Below are 21,935 nucleotides of genomic sequence, written 5' to 3'. Positions count from 1 at the left end.
TGCATCCTCTAAATCTGCTCACGCTTGTGCATTAATTATTGGATATTTTTGGCTGTCCAGAGATGCCAAGATTCTTCTCCTAATGCTTTCTCCAAGCAGGCAGCATCAGGTTAATACAGAGAGAAGGAGAAGGATGCAGCTGTGCCTTGAAGGCTGGGATCAGGCGCTCTCTCTCTTCCTCCTCGCTAATCTCCAGAGCTGTCCTTTCTCTGCAGATGTCCAGAGGTGAAACCCCTTCCACAGAGAAGCCTCCTCAGCCCACCCAGAGGTGTTTGTTGCCCTCTGCTCGTGCCGTGGTGGGGCAGGGCACACTTGGGCACCATTTACTCACTTATGTCTTCATGCCTTCGCCTTCACCTGCTCCTCTGAGGGGCTGTGGGGCACAAAGCCTCCTTGGCAGTGGGCTTGTGCTGGCCTGCTCCAGGCAGACGGGGCTCCTGCATGCCCCAGCCCCGAGGGCAGTGTCACCGGTGGGGAGTGAGGGGCGGTGATCACTCCGCTCTGCTCACTTCCAGTTGATTACCCAGGGAGAAAGGGCACTGCAGAAAATGGACACAGACCCGGTGGCTTCATGGAAGCACGTTTGTCTGGCTGCATTAACCCTTTACCTGCTCTGAGCTCTCCCTTTCACACCATGGAGAATATTCATCCATAGCTTATTCCTACTAAATTCTCCTGCATTGTAGGAGGCACCCCTTTGACATGGGGGTGACTTCTTCAGGTTGTGGAGGGAAATAGGAATGGTTGCCATTGAGTTTTTCATCCTCTCCGGGAAAAAATCCTTTCTGCTCCACTCTGTGGCCAAGGAGACTTCACAGTTTTTGCTTTTCTGCGTGATGCATTGGTTTTTCAGCCAATATTGCAGATCCTCATGCTTTGGGGATCTTCCTGGACTGGAGATGTGACAGATGATACCCCTGCAAAGCCGTGCTGGGAGCCCGCGGGGTTTGCAGCATTTAGGTCAGAGCCTGGCTCCTTTGGGCCTGGTCCAGCCCTTCAGAGGGGCTGGACTGAGCTCCTAAGCCCCTGCCTGCAGCTTTTGTGTCCCAGTTCAATAACACTTTGATGCATTTTGCCTTAAAATACTCTTCTGGCAGAGAAAAGCTCTCCCCGCCCCTTGGTTTGCCCTTGTGCAGAAATGACCAGTTTTAGTCATTCCACCATCCATCTGAGCATCAGCTCTGTTCCCTCCTGTCCTGTGACTTCCATCCATTGGGAACGAAGGTTAAAGGGAGAGGGGACTATAAAGCATCCCAACCACCTAAAGTCTGCCCCATGCTGGGAGGCTGGAAGCCTTAATGTGAAGCTCTGAAATGATTTGTGGGAGAGGGCTCCTTCTCCGTACCATGCAGGGACTTTCCCAGCTTATTATAGCCCCCAGTAGTAGACAGATGTGTTGGAAAGACACCAGGAGAGGCCATGAGGACAGTCAGAGGGCTGGAGCACCTCCACTATGAAAACAGGCTGAGGGAGTTGGAATTATTCAGCCTGGAGAAGAGAAGGGTTCAAGGAGACCTTAGAGCACATTCCAAAACATAAAGGGGCTGCAAGAGAGCTGAGACGTTTTACAAGGGCATGGGGAGATAGGACAAGAGGGAATGGCTTCAAACTGAGAGAGAGCAGATTTAGATTAGATTAGATGGTAGGAAGAAATTCTTTCCTGTGAGGATGTTGAGGCACTGGCACAGGTCACCCAGTAAAGCTGTGGATGCCCCATCCTCGGCAGTGTTCAAGGCCAGGTTTGATGGGACTTTGAGCAACCTGGTCTAATGAAAGATGCCTCATGGCAGAGAACTAGATCATCTGTAAGGTCTTTTCCAACCCAAACCGTTCTGTGGTTCCGTGATTCTATGAAATTTTCTCCTCTCCTGGCTGCAGCTCATCCTTATGTGAGGGAGACTGCAGCCCTGGTTGATTCCTTCAAGGTTTATCCTGTGACCTAGACATAGCTATCAAACAGGGCTGTGGCAGACCAGGAAAGGTACCCAGAATATTGCTTCCTATGTAGCTACAGCACGACAGGCAGCAGCAGGTCTCTCTGAGCTCCTGGGGAAAAGGGCAAAGCTCCAGCTCTGCTCCTGCATTACCATCCCTTAAACCATGTTGCCCCATGTTTTTGTGCTTGTTGCTGGAGTTCTTTTGGTTACATCTCCAAATAATCCATACAGTGATTTCTCTGGGTGACAAAAGGCATCCCTCCCTTGCAGCAAGCACCCTCCATCCCAGTTTTCATCACATTTCCACTGGTTTGAGCTCCCCTGACTCCATGGTGCAGGATGCAGGTGGCTTTGGTTGACTCCATTCCTTCACAGCCCCTCCTGGGCTGTTCCACCATTTCCTCCTGTCCTGTACAGAGACGAAGGATGCATGTCTGTTTGTCTCTCTGGGTTTGGGCTTCATTTGTTTTATATTTTCTGAGGCACACCCTGATAATCAAAAGCTTACTATGAAATGTTTGCAGGCTTGTTGCTCCCAAATCCTTGAAGAGCTGGTCCTACCAGTTGTCTGAGCATGTGTAAATACTGTGAGAATTGCTTAGGGGTGATTAAGGGAGGTGATTTCTCTGCTGAGCAAGGGGAAGCCTTGATTTGATAAAAGCTGCAGCTGCAAACTCTACTTTTTCAGAGCCAGACTACCACTGCTGCATGAGTGCAGGATGGGGATGGTGGGTGCTGGATGCCTGCCCAGCAAGTGCTGCCTTTGGATCCTGGCAGGTCTTCATGCAGGAGCAGGAGAGTGGTGATTTATTGCATCTAACACGGGGCTGTGTCAGGGTCCTGTCCCGTGCAGGGGAGTGAAACTCCTCCCTGTGTCACAGGGTGCATCTCATCCATGTTCCCAGACTCGCTGCTCCAGCTGGGAGCTGCTGCAACATCAGAGTGTCTGAAGAGATGCAGAGCAAGGACTTGGGCCAGGGCAGTGTCTGGGAGAGGAGGAGGGGGCTTAGTCCCGATCCCAGAGTGCTGTGCTCAACCCACACTCTCTGCTTGCTGCTCAGCATGGGTTAGGAACATGCTCTGAGCCTCCTCCTGAGGGCAAGCCAGGCCATGCAGGGAATCCAGACAGACCTCAGAGCAGTGGTGGGCAGTTTTGTTTGGGTGAGAGCAGGGTGATGGGTCTGGCATCAGGAGCAAGCACCAGCCTTGCTGGGCTGCAACGAAGCAATAGGTCTTCGTAAGAGGAGGAATCCTCACTGAAAAGGACATGGACACCTGTCCATGGCAGAAGGTGTTGGACTTTATGACCTTTAAGATCCCTTCCCACCCAAACCATTCCATTACTCTATGATCTGGAACACAGAGTGGATGCAGTGCCCAGGATTGTGACCTGTATCCATCTCCCTGAAGGAAGGGGAAAGGTTATGTCCAGTCCCTGCCAGGAGAAAGCAGCAGCCTTTCTGTTCCAAGGGTTGTTTGGCAAACTCTTACCTCTGTGTTTAGAGAAGAGCAGCACTGCTGAAATGAAGGAATAATGGGGGGAAAAGCTGGCTGGAGGTTGGGGGAGTTGCAGCATCCAAGGCAGAAACAGTTTGAAGAGCTCAAATTAAGACAGTGGGAACTTGCATTCAGACCTTTAGGCTTGTGAGAACTGAGTGAATCCAGTAACAAGGATTTCTAATAAATCTCACAGATTTGAGGTGGTCCAGTCTGCCTAAGAGAGACCTGTTCAAAAGCAGCAGCACTATCAGTTGCTGCAAGCCTTCAAATATTACTTTTGTGCTCATGATGCTTTAGAATAGTCACAGTAAGAAAAATTCAGTTAAGACAGAGATGGAAAAGGAGGTAAAATTAAATTTAAACCCAGCAGATTTTGCTGCTCGATCCTGAAAGTTTTACAGACAAGGAGAATTTTCTTATCAGTCAGTACCCAGGTGTGGTCTGATGTTTGCTGTTGTGACTTTGGAATTTATAGGATGTGGGGTTTGGGAAGTGACTAGCAAGTGAGTTGAGGGCCTGTCAAAGAGAAAACTGAGCAGGGAGGACCCAAGTCTGAAGTGGACTTTGTGCCCTCTTGGACCTTTTCACAGAGTGCCTTGGTGCTTTTATTCAGGTTTGGGTCAGGCAAAGAGAAAATCCTTAAGTGGTTTATTAGCAAAAGGTGGGAGTCTTGGCAGAGGTTTGAGACCTGACTTGAGGCCAGCAGCTGTAGGACTGGGGTGAAACCTGTGGTGTGGAGCCTGTTGTCAGAAGCATTTGGGGTGCCTCCATCATCTGGAATTGCAGGAGATGTTCCTATCCTGCTTGAAGTGGAGCAGGTCAAGGGACACATTTCTGGGAATGGCCAGGAGCTCTCGAGAGGAGACCTGAAGGACTTGGTTGTACCTCTGGGCCTCTGTGGGGATGGAGTTTTGGGCTCTGCCAGCAGCAAGGGGTGGAGGTGATGGAGAGAGAAGAAACCGATTGCCTTGGGGATGGTGTTGTTATGGAGTCACAGAATGGTTTGGGTTGGAAGGGTCCTTGAAGACCATCTCATTGCAGTACTCTGCCATGGGCAGGGACACGTCCCACATGCCCCATCCATCCTCTCCTTGAAGGCTCCAGAGGGAGATAGGGCATGCTATGAAGTGGTCAGGGCTGAAGCTGCAGGAAGGATGCTCTGGGTCAGCCAGAAGGACAAACATCCCAGCTAGCCTGGCAGGGATGATCTTGAGGATCCAGCTGCCTCTCCTCACTCTCCTACAGAGTAGCTGCAGCCCCGTTATCTCTTCTGCTCCTCCTGAATTCCTCATTTGAAGTTCAATTGCTTTAATCATCCCAGAGGCTGCGGAAGCTATTGAAGGCAGAGCATTTGCATGGAGACGTGCTGCATTTTATCTGCATTAATGATGACTTTTCTGAATGGATTTTCCAGTTCCTCAACCTCTTAAATAAACACCTCTGTCACCCATAATGCCCAAGAAAAAGGCTCACATGGCTAGATCAAGCAATGCCCTGTTATTCTTCTGTCCTAGTCCTTCCCTCTTTCCACCTCATAAAGGTACAGGCCTGCCTTTAGACCATAAGTTTTTTGCTCAACTTGCAGGAAAACCAGTGTGAGTGTATTGATGTGGTGCAAGGCTCCCACTGGAGTCAGTGTGACTGGATTTAAAAGGAGCAGGTCTAGCTGTTCAATTAGAAATGCTGAATAAATAATAAAAACGCGTTCTCAGTCCAAACCTGCAAAGATAGCATCCTCTCCCCTCCTCTTCTGGTGATCAAAATGGATGCTGAGAGGGGCAGAGCATCTCTGTAACATCATGGGGTGTGTGGTTTGTGTTCAACATGATCCTCATGTGGGGTGACAGCCCTCCTGGGCTAGGCAGGAGCCATGTGTCTGGATGACCATGCGTGCAGGTGGTTTGATTCTGTGTGTGTGAGTCTGCTCTTCCTAGGCTGTATTTTTCCAGTGCCTGAAAACCTGCTCTGTGTGAGCGGTGTCATATGCTGGAGTAGGTTCCTGCCTTCTCCTGCACAAAAGTGTTCTTTTGGAATCTGCATTGGCTGCTGGGTGAGCTTGGGAGTGCCTTGGTGTTGCTGGCCCTGTGCTGCTCCTTACAATTATTAACCAGGGTCAGGGTGTGCTGAGGCATGAGGGTTAGTGAAGTCATGGCTGTCTCCAGGGACTTGGCATTGGCAGAGCCTATTAATTCACCTTTTGTTACTTGTCCTGCACCTCCTGGTGATCTCCAAGGGTTTTTAACCCTTCTGTGACCTGGGAAACAAGCCTAACATCACACAATCAGTAATGCTGGGTGAGGGACCTAACAGCATGTGGAAGGTACCCAAAACGTAGCTTCTGCATTCTCCTCAAACCACAAGTGGATTGGGCTGAGCTGGACCCTGAGTGGTGAATATATTCAGCACATCTCTGCTTTCCCTCAGGCTGCCTGGTGCCATGTTACTGCTTGCTCTTTCTACTGCTTTTGGGTCTGTCTCTCTGCCACCACCTTTTGCTGTTGTTTCATTCTTCTCCCTGCTATTCCTGCATCCCTCCAGCCTCCTGCATTTTCTGATCCAGTGGGAGAGGCTGCCACCAGCTTTGCTTTGAGCTTGTTACTCCTTCCTGTGTCAGGATGCTTTCAGACATGTGTCCTGGTCCCACCTGATCTTAGAGCCTGTGCTGAGGGAAGGGCTGGTCTGGCTGGTGCCACAAGCTCCATTTGTGTGCAGAGCTCTGGCCAGGCAGAGCTCGAGCCAGCGCAGGGTTATGAGAGTGTTCCCAGTGTGGGGCTGCCTCTTCTCCTGCAGCTCCAACATCTGACTGTGTTTGCAAACGGTGACTCATAGCTGTGAGGAATGAGGAACTCCCCAGTCAAAGGCCTCTGTCCCAGTGTGAGTCATCCAAGCAGAAAGGGAGCTCCTGGTCAGCACACCCCGCTGGCTCCTAAAGGAGATGGGTATTCAAGGATGCCTAGACCCCCCTGTTAACCCTGGCCTTCCCAGGAAGAAAATATCCCAATCCATGCACGCAGACCTGCTGACTGGCTATGTCTCTCCCTGTGCTGTCATCTTGCTGTTAAGCAATAAAGGAGTGATGTTTTGGTGGAAAAAAAATCCAGAGGAAATAAAGCAAGTGTGATAAAGATCACTGTGCCTTGCCGGAAACAGCCTCCACATGTGACATCTTATCTCCAGCTGATTTTGTGCAGATGCTGACAGCCAGGCATGCTTTGGTGATATGGAGTCACTTGCAGCAGCTTTCTGCCAGGATGTGTGACCCTGCCCTTTGCTGGCCTGGGTGCAAATGCACTTTTTAATGAAAGATTGCTCTTGATTCATACAACCATAGAATGGTTTGGTTGGAAGTACCTTAAAGACCTTCCGGTTCCAACCCCCTGCCATGGGCAGGGACACCTTCCACTAGACCAGGGTGCTCAGAGCCCCATCCAGCCTGGCCTTGAGCACTTCCAGGGATGGGGCAGCCCCAGCTTCTCTGGGCAACCTGTGCAAGTGCCTCACCGCCTTCACATTGAAGAATTGCTTCCTGATATCAAATCTAAACCTACTCCCTTTCAGTTTAAAGCCATTCCAGATTGTCCTATCACTACATGCCCTTGTCAAAAGGACATTTTTTTTTGAGTTTATTTTCAGAAATAGCCAGCTGTTAGACAGCAACTTCCTTTGCAGGTCTTGGAGTGCTTTGCAGAAGGGACCAGGATCTCTGCAGAGTGATGGTTTTTCCTGCTTCATGGAGGAGGAGGATCCATCAGGGAGCATTTGCTCTACTTATATGCTTGCAAAAAGCCAGAGGGTTTACTCACTTAGAACAAACAGCCTTTAGCCCCACCAGGATGTTTTTTGGAGCTAAATCCACCACTCTGAGTTTCTGAGGGGGAGCAGCTAGTCCCTGTGGTTGCTCATGCAAAATTAACCCTCAGGCTGAAAGGTGCCATGTTAAGGTGTCCTGATTTGGATGCCATCTGTGCTGTAGCAAATCACTCATTTAAATCAGAGCTTGATATAAACATAATTAAGAGTGAAAATTATTATTTCACCTTTAGCTCTTAAATGAGAACAGAGATATGACCTGATGAAGAAAAGAGATAAAGGCCAGAAGGGGATATTCAGTTTTCTGTTCTTCAACAGTTTTGTTTCAGCAAGTAACCACTGTGAGTGTTCAGTAATTTGCATTTTGGCTAAAGCAGCTGCTTTGTAAAGATGTCCAACTGTGCTCAAAAACATCTGGACATGAGCTACCTGTAACTTCCCATGGGAATTAGCTTCCTTGGTTAACCACAGTCAATTTGAGAAGAAATCATGTCTTGTTTTCTAATTTCCATCAGTGTGGTTTCAGCTTCCCCTCCCTGTGGGCATTGCTAATGCAGGATGCTGCACTGTGCTGCTGGCTCTGGGCCATGTCATTTGGGGTCCAAAGCAAAACTAGGTGCATGCACAGCTGGGAGTAGGAAAGGGCTTTGGGAATGGCACAGGCACTGGCACAGGTTGCCCAGAGGAGCTCTGTGAGGAGGGTTGGAACTAGAGAATCTTGAAGGTCCCTTCCAACCAAAACCATTCTATCATTCTAAGATGACTTGAGGCTTTTTTGTTCATGGTTGGCATAGAGTTGTTGGCCAAGAGGTGTGGAGTGCTTATCTTATGTTCAGGGTAAACAGTGAATGGCAATTCAACTGCTTCTTCTTGTTCCCTGGGCCCTGGAGAAACAGTGTGTAAAGCTCTCCTTGCATTAACAGGGTTTCCTCTGCTGAGCTGGACTTTTGTGTTGGTAAGTGAGAGGATAACCCTGATGTTGCCACATGACTGTCAACAGAAAAACCCAAGGAGGCTGTAAAAAATTATTTAAATAACATATTTATAAAAAGGCTGCCTGCTGCTCTGAACACCCCACTACTGAGCCCCATAACATTGCACCTGGTTGAGAGTTGTGCAGCCACATGCCTGGTTCCTGCTTTGTCTTCTCCTTGGCTGATCTTGTGCTTTTGCAATGTGATATCAAAGCCCTCTCCTGTTTAGTGGGAACAGAGCTGAAGGGCAGCAGATCCTGTCCTTTGGAACAAAGTGTTTTGTCTGACCAGGAGGCAGGCAGCTGTAGGATCTACAAGCAAGGAGGCTTTGCTCCTGGCCAGGCTGCAGCCTTGCATAGCACAAGCTTGGCGAGCCCATGCCAGCCACCCAAGCAGCCTCTGAGCTGGAAGGCAAGGAGAAGAAGATGTTTGGAGGGAGGAGGGAAGAGCCTTTCAGCAGGTGTTTGGTCCTGGCCAGTGCAAACACTTTCAATCCTTCTCCCTGTTGCAGTTCTTAGAGCCATGGCTGTTACCAGCTGGCAGGAGCTGGAGCACCTGGATGATGCTGGAGGTGAAAAGGGGAGTCCACAACACCCCTGAGTCATAAGTCTGGCTCAGTCTTCCAACAAAGTGGTTTTTGGTTTAACTCCTTCATGGCAGGACTGAGGTTAGGGTCAGACAACTGTTTATAAACATTCATGCTGGGTGGTGAGTGCAGGTTCCTCTTCCTGCTCACAGGCAAACACATGCATATGCAAGTGTAGAGTTGTTAATTCAAATCAGGCATGAAAACACCCACTTCTTGCTCTCCTGGAGCATCTGAGCTTGGTCCAAGAGGGCAAAGAGTAATTAGACAGCCTTTGGGCATTTTAACATGGCAGAGGTGAAGTTCAGCCTGCTAAGCATGAAATGCTGCAAATTAGAGAGAGTAATGAATTTTAACGCTGCCCTAAGAACATTCCCTCTGCCCCTTCCTTTTAATTATTTTGCAAGGTGTTTTATTTATTATTTGTTTGTTTTTCTAAATGATCCTGAACAGTGTCCCTTCCCCTTCTGCTTGGCATTTCCTTTGCAACTCAAATCCATCTCCAGGCTGTCATGTGAGAGTAGCCCTGCAGCGAGGACAGATGGCTGGCAAGGTGACAGTCACTGTAGGGTGGGATAGCAGGGCAAATTTCAGGCAGATCTGGGCATCAGAAAGGCTGGAACTCCTTGGCTGAGATGACTGCCACCCTGTTCTCATAGGGATGGACATTGAACAGGATGTCTAGTCATCATGAAAGTCAGTGTTGCAGGGATCACTGGAAAGCACAGCTCCAAGCTGCAGGGTGTAGCAGTAATTTTATGAATGAGTAGCCAAGTGCCAGCCCTTGGCCATGGTACAGGCTGCAGAGAAGCATCCAGCATCTCCTACATCAAACCTAAAATTCCTGCCTTTAACTTGAGCATGGCTTTTAGAAAGACCTCCCTCCTCCCTTCCCTTCCAGGCTCCCTTCCTAATCCTGCTGGTTCTTTCTGCACAACCTCCCATGGAAATATCCTCTCATGTCTTTCAGCCCAGTTCATGCACCAGTCCAAGCAATTCATCTTGCATGTCAGCTAACAGCACCTTCCTCCTCTCTCAGCCTGTTGTTCCTGCAGAAGGCAGTTGCCAACCATCCTTTCCCAGCACTGCTGCTTTCCCTGTCTCTCTTTAGCATTGAGTGCTATCACTGTGAAAGTCTTGGCCTCACTGTCACTCAAAAGCAGCTTGTTCAGTGCCAGATGTCCCCATGACCTCCCTGGGTAAATCTCCCTTATTTTTCACCCCTTCCTCTGCTGGAGATCTGAAGGCCAGTGCCTTCCCTGGCCCTCTTAGCAGGGTGGATTGGACTACTGGGTGCATTCCCTGACTGCTCAATGAGGCTGTCAGCCTTTCCACAAGGAGTAAATTTGGTGTATTATTTGGGGATTTACGTGACCGTGTTCACAGGGGTCTGAGGATGAGGGGAGAGATGAGGATCTGACTCCATGTTTCAGAAGGCTTGATTTATTATTTTATGATATATATTATATTATATTAAAACTATACTAAAATAATAGAAGAAAGGATTTCATCAGAAGGTTAGCTAAGAATAGCATAAGAAGGAATGATAACAAAGGCTTGTGTCTTGGACAGGGAGTCTGAGCCAGCTGACTGTGATTGGCCATTAGTTAGAAACAACCGCATGAGACCAATCCCAGATGCACCTGTTGCATTCCACAGCAGCAGACAATCATTGTTTACATTTCATTCCTGAGGTCTCTCAGCTTCTCAGGAGAAAAAATCCTAAGGAAAGGATTTTTCAGAAAATATCATGGCTACAGGTTTATATCAGGCCATTTATTTTTAAGGCTTTTTTGAGGGCAGGTGATGCACTTGGGCCTCTTTGTATCATCTGGGATGCTACAAAGCATCTGGTACTGATGGGAGGGAGAAAATCCCCATGAGCTGCTTTTGCAATTCCTCCTCAGTAGCACAGACCTGTGGAGCAACCAGCAAGGGGATTATTTTAGGTTTACTTAAGCTCTGAGTGATGAGCACTTGTGCTGCTAATCAAGCTGATAAATGTTGTCAATTAAACCTGTGCTTTGCTCTTCAGCTTTCCAAAAGTGAAGTGTTTTTGTCTCTCTCAGAGGAGAGAAGGCTGGCTGGGTGGGCAATGCTCCTGGATCATCAGAATGGACATTAGTTTAGCTCTCAGACACCTGCTTTCCTTCTGCTAATCGTAGTGGTTCATTAACAAGGGATGTCACACTGCTGCTTAAATTGGTGCCAGCCATCAGTGATCAAATAATCCTTGGGATTTTGGGTGCTTACAAATTAGCTGCTTCTGATTAGCCATTATCACAACTTCATTATCCCACCACGTGTTGTGATACCACAGCAAGCGTATGGTTTCTGTATGTCTCACTGGGAGGGATGAGAGGTCAGCCTGCTGGATGCATCCACCCACTGGATGGGGCACCCTTAGTTTTACCATGTTGGAGACTGAAGCTGGGATTATGTCACTTAGGAGCGTGCTTTAGTGGTGGGCTTAGCACTGCTGGGTTGGTGCATAGGTGACCTTAGAGGTCCTTTCTGACCTGAATGATTCCATGCTTCCATGGTTTTGTAGCACAAACATTCCCATTTCTTTAGGAAACCACACTAGATATTTCCAGACTGAGGTCACTAATGGCCAGCTTTTGGAAAAGGACATTCCCTTTTGGGAAGAGATAAGGAGTGTACATGTCTGTTAAAAATAAATACAGAGAAACTTTACGGAAGGAGTTCTGGAAGAAGTCTGTGATTAGGTAGTGGGGAGCTATACAGAGCACTCCTTTTCCTTGTATCTGAGCAAAGGGGTTGGTACCCAGTGACCAAAAGGCAGGGGTGGTAGAGAAGAGCTGTTTCTCTCTGGGGGGCCTTTGAGCAATGGTTTCCTGCTGTTATCTGAATTGCTAAATGCACATCTCTACCTTGGAAGCAAGACGCTTGTCAGGAAAGAATAATTAATCCAGAAACATGCAGTGCTGTGCCAGGAGACCTTTTTTTTAATTAAAACCCGATCTGATAAACTCTGCTGAGAAATTGGTGTCTCTGACAAAATCATGAAATGCACAGTTTTGTGAGTTGAGGCTCCATGGTGGGGGTGCTCTGGGTAGGGCTCAGCCCCCACAGCTCTGCACACCCATCTTGCAGGGGGTGTCTCTTCCTCCTTTGCTTCTGAGGGCTGTGTTTTTCCCAAATGAGTTAGAAATTTGTTGAGAAGCAGGGCACCAGTTATAATCTACTGCTATGCCTTATTTGGTGTTCATTTGGCCAGTTTGGGGGATAAATGGGAGTCCCAACCCCGACGGATCAACAAGGTACACTTGGGCTCGGAGGTGGTTGTCTTCAGCCACCATGTCTTGGTGCTGCCACCCAAGAGTGGCAGAGGAGGACTGGGTGTCCCTGGGCAGACCGTGCCCCGTCTCATTGCTGCTCTGCCTGTCCTCCAGAGCCGGTGGGGAAGGATGTTTTCCTCAGTGAAGCCCTACGAGAACCAGCGCTACGCCTCGCTCAAGAAGGAGTGCCAGCGGCGGAAGCAGCTCTTCGAGGACCCGCTCTTCCCCGCCAACGACGACTCCCTCTTCTACAAGTCAAGGATTCAGGGCATCCAGTGGAAGCGACCCAAAGTAAGTGCCCCATCCCCTTGCCCCTCAGCACTGCTTTCTACCATCTCTGCTTTCAGGTGCTGTAAAAATGCACAGTGTGCCCTTCACTGAGGCTGTCAAGCCCCAGACAACATCTCCTCTCCCCAACAGCATTTATTTATTTACCCAGTCCTGATATTGTGAGCCTCTAGGGTGCCAGGGAGACCTGCTGCACTCAGGTCCAAGATTCTCTGCGTCCAGTGAGGTCCAAGAGCAAAGGAGGCTTTTCTGTGACTCAGTTTCCCCATGCATAAACCAGAGAGATGATTTGCAGCTGGGTTGGTGTTGTGTACTCCTGTGAGGCTGGTGGGTCCAGCAAGGCAGAGCGTTGTCTCTGAATCACAGAATGGTTTGAGTTGGAAGAGACCTTAAGGAACTAGTTCCAACCCTCCTGCCAAGGGCAGGGACACCTGCCACTAGAATACTCTTGGTGGTCCATTTGGAAGGGGAAAAGAAGATAAGCTTTGGATAGGTGAGGTGATTTTGGGATCTTTGGGGAAGAGGGTGGTTGTACCCATCCTCCCTCTTCTGTGCAAAAACCTCTGTGCTGCTGTGTCTGTCATGAAGGCAGGCTGCAGGAGGCTGGGGATGACATTGCCTGTCCCCAGCATTGCCAGTTCCTCTTCTTCAGTCCTCAGTGCCAGCCCAAAGGATACACATCAGGACCTGAGGGCACTATGGGGAATTTGTATGTCTTGTTATGGCTGTCTGCTTGGAGTTGCCCATGAGCACAGTGCTCTGACTGCCATGAAGCACAAGGAGTCCCAGGTACCAGTGATAATTGTGGCTGGGGAGTGGCAGTATCCCAGCATCTCACACACCTGGGTTTCCTTCCCTCCCTGTGGGGAGCAGCAGCCCTCTCTGCCCAGCCTGTGCTTTTCCACACGTGACTTGGTGGCATTTGAGTGTTGTGGGGTTGCCTGAGCTGCCGTCATCATCTTCGCCCCCGCTGACAGCCCAGAAAATCAGCTGGCCTTGCACAAGACAGTGCTGTGTCTGTCTGGGCGAGGGCAGACTGGAGGGGGTGCACAAAAGGCTTTGTGTGAAGGGAGAGAGGGAGCTGAACTGACTCTTGTTGTGTGGCAGAGGGGCTGAGCCCTCCAGCATCCCACTGGGCTCCTTGTGGGAGGAGACCTCACTTCCCTCTGCTCTGCCTTTGTGTCTTCCGCTCCAGCTCTGCCTGGACACTGGATTTGTGCAAAGCCCTGTGTGTGTTTTAGTTTATTCCCCTTATCTGCTGGAAGGAAAAGAGGCTTTGTGCACAGCTGCCTTCTGAAGACAGGGCCAACCATGGTTTGCTCTCAGTGTGGGGGCCAACATGAACACACCATGCACATCCCATTTATACAGCAGGCAGGTGGTAGCTGAGACTTTCTAAACAACTTTCTCTGGGACTAAAAGGTAGGGATGTATTTGAGACCCCCTTGCTGATTTGCAGTCAGGTCACACACATTACTGCAGCCCCATGTCTAAAGACAGAGGATGGGATCCCTTTGTAGAGGGACAGGGATTGTTTGTGTTCTGCTGAGCATCTCGGAGCTTTTCTCCATCTGCTTTTCTGCCTTTCATCTCACTTGCAGCCCTTGGTGTTCAGGCAGGTGTTATCCTCTTGCTGCCTTGCTCTGTAGAGCATGAGTTCTTTCTAAGAAAGCTTTCTGAACCTCATCTGCAAGGTGTCATGCTCACCTAGTTCAGACCCATCCCTGCTGAAACAGAGAGTGAATTCAGACTTTTTCCAGCCACCCAGCTCTGCAGTTTCATAGGATCATAGAACTGTTTGGGTAGGAGGGGACCATTAAAGCAATTAGCATAGAATGTTGAATCAGGGCTCTTTCTGTCAGTGGGAATGGAGGCTGGAAGTGCGTCCCATGTGCCAGCAAGGTCCTCTGGCTTAACAAGACACAGAGGTGGTCCTTATTTTGCTGCCTGTGCACCAGATAAAGGGAATTTTGCCAGCAGTTTGAGTGCCAGAAGGAATGCATGCTGAGCAGTGGCAGACTCATGATGCCTCTGTCTGGTAGGATTGTTTGATCCAACCTACTCACCTGCCTTGACCACAGAATCACCATTAAAAAAAGAATATGAACTCACACCTGCCCTGTTTCCTGCTGAAGTTTCGAGAAACCTCTTTCTCAAAAGCATTTCTCTATGTTCTTTCTCTCAATTGTTCATTTCAGCAAAAGTAACTCAATTTCACAGGGAGAATTGCTTTGTGCCAGGAGAAAATGCAAAATGACATTTTTAGTTGCTGGACCTGATTCTGCCTGAATTCATACTGGCTTTCCAAGGGAGGGAGTCCAGGAAAAATCCCAGCATCTTCTGCAAGAAAGCAATCAGTATCAGCTTTTCCAAGTTAATGCAGGATTCAGTAGAGTCCAAAATGTCCATGAAGCTTAAATCAACTGTTCTGCTTGTGTGCTATTGAATGGCATGGTGCAGTTATTAGACCACAGAAACATCTTGTTTCTATTACAACCAGCAAATCTTATCTTAGGCAATCACAGTTAAATCTCTTTCAGAAAAAAGCAAGTAGTGATACTCCCAGCTTTTGGCAGATGCTGTTTTGGGGATTTCCATACCAAGAAATGGAATCCCCAGTCCTAGGAATACTGTTTACAGGGAAGGGATGGCGTGCACACACTTTTATCTCTCAGGGCCATGGCCATGAGTTGTTCTGGAGTATTTGAGCTAAAACTGTGATAAAACCTAAGAGCTCATAGTGTCTCTGGCTTTGCTGTGAGGACAGAGTGGGTGGAGAATGGAAATAAATGCTGTCCACTATTAAAAACAACCACTTGCTTTCTCAGAAAAGTTGTCATCTGTGATCTCCAGAAAGAAATCAGACGTAGGAGATAAATTGTGCCTTAAGAAGCTGCAGCTGCTGTATTCCTGGAAGTGTTCAAGGCCAGGTTGGATGGGCTTTGAGCAATGTGGTCTAATGGAAGGTGTTCCTGGCCACAGCAGGGCAGTCAGAACTAGGTAATTTTGAAGGTCCTTCTGAATGAAAACCATTCTGTGATTTTTCAGATAAAGCACTTGCATGTGAAAAGCAACCACAGTGAACTCACTGGGGTGCTGGCAATGTGCTTTGGCAGAGGCAGGATCTTATTTCCTCATACTTCCATGGTGCTAGTACAGATCTAAACAGTGTGTCCTCTGTGTATGCATCTCTACCTCCCCAGCTATTCTTCCAGCATCCTCTCTGTTCCTCCATGCACTCCCAAAGCTTGAGGCTGTTTTGGCAAAAAAACCCCAGCAAAACAACAAAACCCCCAATCTCTGCAGTGCTTTCCCGTTTGTTTGAGGTTTTTCTGGGCAGAGGGGAAAGGGAGAGGATGAGGAACAGCTCTGGTCCCTTCCCTGGTCAGGCTGTTTTGCTTCAACTTCCTCCTGCATCCGGCACTGCAGCCTTTCCTGGAACGGGCTCAGCCTTATTATTTCCAGCAGGGTGTCCTCCCTCCCTCCCTGCTTTCCTTGGCCTCCAGCCCTGCTCTGGATGCCAGATCTTTGCAGAGGGAGCAGCTGTTTGAGCCCTCTAATCGTGTTTTGGCTCCGGTGGTTGTTTGCTGGACGCCTTCGTGATGCGGCCCGGCGAGGCCAGAAAGCCAATTACTGGAGTGCTTCAGAGGGAGGGAGGGAGGGAAACCACAGCATCAGCCTGGGCAGGGAAGGGGGTCCTGGAGAGCCCTGTTTAGTGACTCCACTTAAAAACAAAGCTGGCTGCTCGTTGCCTTGCCAGAGCAGATTTTGGAGATCATTCAGGCAGCATCAGCAGCTCCTTTTGGCAGCAGCACTTGGCTGCTGCATTAAAAATTAAACAGAACTTTTGAGCTTAGCTCAAATCCCAACACCTTGCTTGAAACTTCTTTCCCTCGTGCTCTGTATGCTGCTGTGCAAAGGAGAGGGAAATCTGTGTCCAGCAAGCAGTACCACTCCCAGTGGAAATCTCAGCCTGACCCTCAAGCTGAGTTTTGCCCTCTCCTTTTGGGACAGGAGTGCTGGGAGCACACCTTGGAAGTGAGAGGTTTGGTCTGTGCATTGGGTGAGCTGGTCTGGATGGCTGGGAGGTGGGTAAATAAGAAGGGGTGGGACAAAGATGAGTAGAAGGGGATGAATGAGGTGCAGGATGGATGGCAAAAATAAGGGAAGATCTGGGGCATCTGCTGTGTCTGTTGATCCCCTGTGGAAAAAACAATGATGGTGTAGGATAGAAGAGACTCATCTACCCTGTGGGGAAAGGGTTAATCTCTTCTAATCATCACTGTCCCAAGTTCTCTCCTTGGGTACAGGGTGCTTCCATGATGCCATGGGGTTGCTACAGGCTTTGGTTAGGGTCTGTCTTTAACACCTCTGGGCCTTACCCAGGGCTTGTTTTCTCTCTGCAGCAAGAGGGACACTTGGTTCAGGTTCAGCCTGCCAAGCTATGACCTGCTGCTGGGATGGGTCACCAACCAGGACAAATTTGGGCATCACTGCACCTTTGGGAAGCAAATGAAGCCTGGTGGATGTGGCATCCACAGCTTCTCAGGACAACCTCATCCAGTGTCTCACCACTCTCACAGGGTAGAATTTCTTCCTAATACCTAATCTAAATTTACCCAATTTCACTTTAAAGCCATTCTCCCTTGTCCTGTAGTGCAGGATTTATTATGTCCATTGTCTCTTGGACTGGATGCTGTTGTCTTTGGAGGAGGTGCTGCAGGATGGGAGAGCATCTCTTAGCTTACATTAGGCACAGGTGTGATGTTGAACTGCATGAGCTGCATGCTCTGGTCCTTCAGCTCTTCCCAGGGAGAAGGCTGAGCATGGAGATGGTGTTTTCCTCCCTGTTCTGGGAGGCAGGTGCCTGCTGTGTGCTGAGTGTATTCCTGTCCAAGCAGTGTCACAGTGACTGTGTGGCTCAAGGTGACCTGTGGTCATTGTTGAACCCGGGCTGCATCCCTGCACTGTGAGTTCAAGCCTGGATGGTTGCAACCACCAGAGAAACTCTCTTGGATGAAGTGTACACCCTCCCAATCTTCAGGGGAAGAGTTTTTTCCTCCATACCTGTTTCTCAGTATTTTTATCTCTCTCCAGTATTTAGTTGCAAGAGCTGAATTATCTCTGCAGGAATTAATTGTCAGGGGAGATTGTCACTGATTAAAGAGCATAAAGGTAGATTCTTGCAAAATGGTAATATTATTTTGCCTGGATGAGGGCAATGTCATTTGGAGGGGAAAGCCTGAGAGAGTAGTTATGGGGGAGAGAGACAGGCCAGGTGTTTTGGGAAAAATTATGGAAGCAGGAGATCTTAGGGCACTAGGACCATGGCATTTTCAGCCCTAGTATGGCACTGGGGAGAGATGCTCTCAGTCACAGCCCTGAGATTTTTTCCCAGACAGACAAGAGAAATCTTGTTTTAGAAACCAAGACAATAGGATTTTTCAATGACCATTCCCTGCCTTCCTGGTATATACCTACTGTGACTTGTGTATAGGGGTTTTGTCCATTCACAGAATCATAGAATGGTTTGAGTTGGAAGGGATCCTAAAGATCCTCTAGTTCCTTGGGCAGGGACACCTTCCACTAGACCAGGGTGCTCAGAGCCCCATCCAGCTTGGCCTTCAACACTTGCAGAGATGGGGCATCCACAGCTTCTCAGGACAGCCTGGTCCAGTGTCTCACCACCCTAACAGGGAAGAATTTCTACCTAATACCTAATCTAAATCTGCCCTATTTCACCTTAAAGGCATTCTCCCTTGTCCTGTCATGCAGGATATGTTATGTCCATTGTCTCCTGGACTGGATGCTGCTGTCTTTGGAGGAGGTGCTGCAGGATGGGAGAGCATCTCTTACCTCCACTCTTCTTCACATTATTAAGCACTTAGCTCTTTTCTCTTGCTGTATGAGGGTTATACAGTCAATCCCCTTGGGGGTTTCCTGGAAGGGGAAAGGAGTCAATGAACTAATTCACTAAAAGCAGGACCAGCACTTCCCTGCCCACAAGTTTCTGCATTAAAAGGTCGTTTCCCCAATGTGTAGTGCAGGCTGGGAAGCTGGCAAAAACACAAGAGTGAAGATAATGGGGAGGACAGAGGTTAGATTCTTGCAGTTCTTTGCTCTCTGAAGTTCACCAAGAGTTTAGCAGGGAGGCACTTACACTGGAAATGGCATTTGGGTGCAAAAACCTTCTGGTGTCCCACTTGGAGGTGTTTCTTCCAGAGAGAATAAAGTACTAAATTCTGTGCTCCAGGAGTGTCTTTACTGAGCTTTTTGCAGTGTCTTGGCCTGTCTCTCTCAGTTTTGGTCTCTCCCAATGAATGCTTGGGGTTAGTGTTGACACTGGGGCTCCTCTGTGCTTCTGGATTGACTGAGGGATCATCTCCTCTGAACAGAGTCAACAGACTCTGCCTGGGGTCCATCACAGGGGTTAAAATCCTTCCTGAGCTTTGCATTTCTTGTCTTAAGAATTTATGAGCCACTTGCCTGTTAATTTATCTGCTGTTTTCAGTAAAACTGGAACTGATTGCCAGTCTGGCTGTTCCTTGCCAGGAAAAGATTTGATCATCATTTAATGCAATCTCTGAATCGACCTTGTTTTTACATTTTTTAAGCCATTCATAGGCTACTCCATCGCTCAAGGATGAACAAGAGATTCATTGTTATTATTTGCACTTCTTTAAAAGGTCTCTGCTCCCATTAGATGTGATGCTGACCCTGGCTGCATTCCAGCAGGTCTCGCCAGATCCTTCCAGGGCCACGGCCTCACGGTGCCAGGCAGGCACACTCTCCCCCTTAGCCCCAGTGAGGACTGGAGTTGATAAGCTGCTTGGCACTAGTGCAGCCTTGGATAAGAAATTTCCAGCCAGTCTGCTCTGTCCTCAGCATCAGAAGGACATGGCCTTAAAAGCAAAAGTGATGGTAAAATCCCTGGATTAGATTCATGGCGTGCTTCTTAGTGCTTCTAAGTGCAGCTGCATGTTGGTGACAAGAAATTACTGTATTGGTAATGAGGAAGAGCAGAACAATAGCAGAGGGTGGGGTGTCACAGAAAGGAGTCCTGGCCATCCACTGCCTCTGAGCTCCATGGCAGGGAATGTGCAAATCCTCCCTCCCAGCCTGGGCTCTGGGGTCCTGGAGGGGGCACATTCATCCTGTGGAGCAATTACAGAGCTGCTTATCACAGAACCACAGAGTGGTTTGGTTTCAAGATCACCTAGTTCCAGCCTCCCTGCCATGGGAGAGATATCCTCCACTAGACCTGGTTGCTCAGTGTTGAGGAAACTTCCCTGTGCAGCCATCCAGGAGCCATTCTGGCAGTCACACTCCCACCACCTGAACTGGGACCGAGACCCCTTTGTCCCTGGGGGCAGCTCCAGGGAGACAGTGGGTGCCCCACTCGGCTCCCTGCAATCAGGGTCAGAGCAGGTTTCCTTACTGTGACCCCAGCTTTCCCAGAACAGAGTTTCAGAGATCTGGATCATTAAAATTATTTCATCTTGGTGCAGTGATAAAATAACAGCTTGAGCTGGTGCCTCTGAGGAGGGACCCCAAACAAAGGAAGCCTTATGTTTTTATCCTCTCACAGTCCCAAGCATGGGAAAGCCTGGAGAGTCTCCTAGTGTCTCCTAGGTCACATGGATGGGACACAGGTGCCCCTTGTTCCTTGGTCAGCAGTTCACAGCCTCTTCTCTCAGGCTTGGGCTTCCTCCCCCCAGAGCTCAAACTGCAGCTGCTCACCGAGATAGCTGCACTGAATGTGTTCCTCACCACTCAAAGCCCTATCCAACCTGTCCCAGGGATGGGGCATCCACAGCTTGTCTGGGAAACCTGTGCCAGTGTCTCACCATCCTCACAGGAAAGAATTTCTTTCTATTATCTAACTTAAACTTGATTTTATTCAGTTTAAAGCCATTCCTCCTTGTCCTGTTACTTCATGCACTTGTCAAAAGTCCCTCTCCAGCTCTCTTGGAGCTTCTTTAGGCACTGGTAGGAGCTCTTAAGTTCTCCTGGATCCCTCTTGTCTACAGATTGCACAACCCCAACTCTCTCAGCCCATCTTCATAGCAGAGCTGCTTCAGCATTCTGAGCATCTTTGTGGATGGACTCGCACCAGCAAGCAAGGTCCATGTCCTCCTTGTGGTGGGGTTCCCAGAGCTGGATGCACGCTCTGAATCAGCCAAGGCTTTTAATCTTGATGCAGGCTGGGAGTTTCTGCACTGCCTGTGAGCTCTAATCTTTGAGCCCTCAGAGAGGATGGGATTTTGGGAGAGAGGATGGGATTTTGGGGTGATTTGTCTATGTTAAGGGCAGGTGTTCCTGCTGGAGCGAGTGTCTTTCACTGAAGCCCTTGAAAAGACTTGATCAGGCACAGTGCTGCCTCTTGCAGAAGGAAAATAAAATACAAAGAGTGTGAGTGTGTGTGTGAGTGTGCAACTGTGTGAGAGTGTGAGTGGATAAAACAATGCTTTTTGATATTTCTGGATCTTTGTGAAGAAACCACTGCTCAGTGATGCATTTCTCCCAGTCCCCACCCAAGAAGGAAAAGGATGAACAAACCATCTTAATGGAGAGTGGTCATGGGTGGTTAAATTTTGACTGTGGTCTGATGCAGATGCCACTGACAGAGTTACATAAGAATTAATGTCCCTTCTCCCAGTTAGCAAAAGCTCATGACTCCACATCTCTAGAGGGTGGTTTTCTCATAAAACAGGATTCTGTTTGTAAAGCTACACCCAGTGTATGAATAACCAGAATAGGTGTGGGCTGGAAGTACTTTCTTTAAATGGCTTAAACTCATGATAACCTCATTTTTCATCATCTTTGCATAGTCAGGGATTAATTTAGATTGTGGTGAGGTCAAGTCCTGTTTTTGAATGGAGGTGCTATGAACGGGACACAATCACAAACCAAAGGGTATTTCCTTGCCCTGGGAGAAGGAAATGGAGAGAGTATGGCTCAAGGGGGTGTGGGAGGTGTCCCCACAGAAAAGCAGTTTGGAGATTTTGATCTGAGATATGCACAATGGAGTGTGGAGGACTTTTCCTTTGCAGCTTCCAGTTCTTCTTTTCCCATCAATAACTTGGCTCTTTGGTTAATTAAAAACAAACAAACAAAATCAACAGAAAACCCCTGCACAATTTAGATTTCTAAATCCTGATTTAGAAGATTGGCTTTCAGTGGGACACAGGATTTGGGATTCAGGTAGAGCAGCTGCTGAATTATGTTGCTTGGAGGCAGAAACAGTGCAGCTGAGCCTGTGGCCACATCAGCTTGCTCCAGGATTTCACTGGCTGGGTTTGGACCGTTCCTCCTGAAATACTGCAGTGTTTCACAGCAGGACTTTACTTGGATAGGGTCCTCCCTTTTCACCAGCCTGGCCCCACCTCTGCATCCTCCATGGTGGGGACTGATGGCTCCAAAGTGGTGCAAGATGTGGAGCATCCTCAGGGCTCCTGCCTGTGGTGTGTGGTCCCTCACTTGTACCTGCATGACCGTGATCCTCCAGGTCTGGGGCTTCATGCTCACAGTTTCAAGC

At 48.7% G+C, this 21,935-nt stretch overlaps 1 protein-coding gene across 1 annotated transcript in view; it reads left to right on the top strand.

The window, feature by feature from the left end:
* The window catches only part of CAPN5 (calpain 5), a 52,546-nt gene that overhangs the window by 3,574 nt on the left and 27,037 nt on the right, over window positions 1-21,935 (top strand). The window contains exon 2 of the mRNA XM_054654905.2: window positions 12,224-12,400. Coding sequence (XP_054510880.1) covers window positions 12,239-12,400 — 162 coding nt within the window. The 5' untranslated portion in view covers window positions 12,224-12,238. The remainder of the gene's footprint in view (window positions 1-12,223; window positions 12,401-21,935) is intronic.

The sequence above is a fragment of the Agelaius phoeniceus genome, chromosome 2, assembly GCF_051311805.1.
Source record: "Agelaius phoeniceus isolate bAgePho1 chromosome 2, bAgePho1.hap1, whole genome shotgun sequence".
In the NCBI taxonomy this organism is placed as follows: domain Eukaryota; kingdom Metazoa; phylum Chordata; class Aves; order Passeriformes; family Icteridae; genus Agelaius; species Agelaius phoeniceus.
Note: the sequence above shows the minus strand (reverse complement) of the source record. Positions and strands in the feature narration are given on the sequence as shown.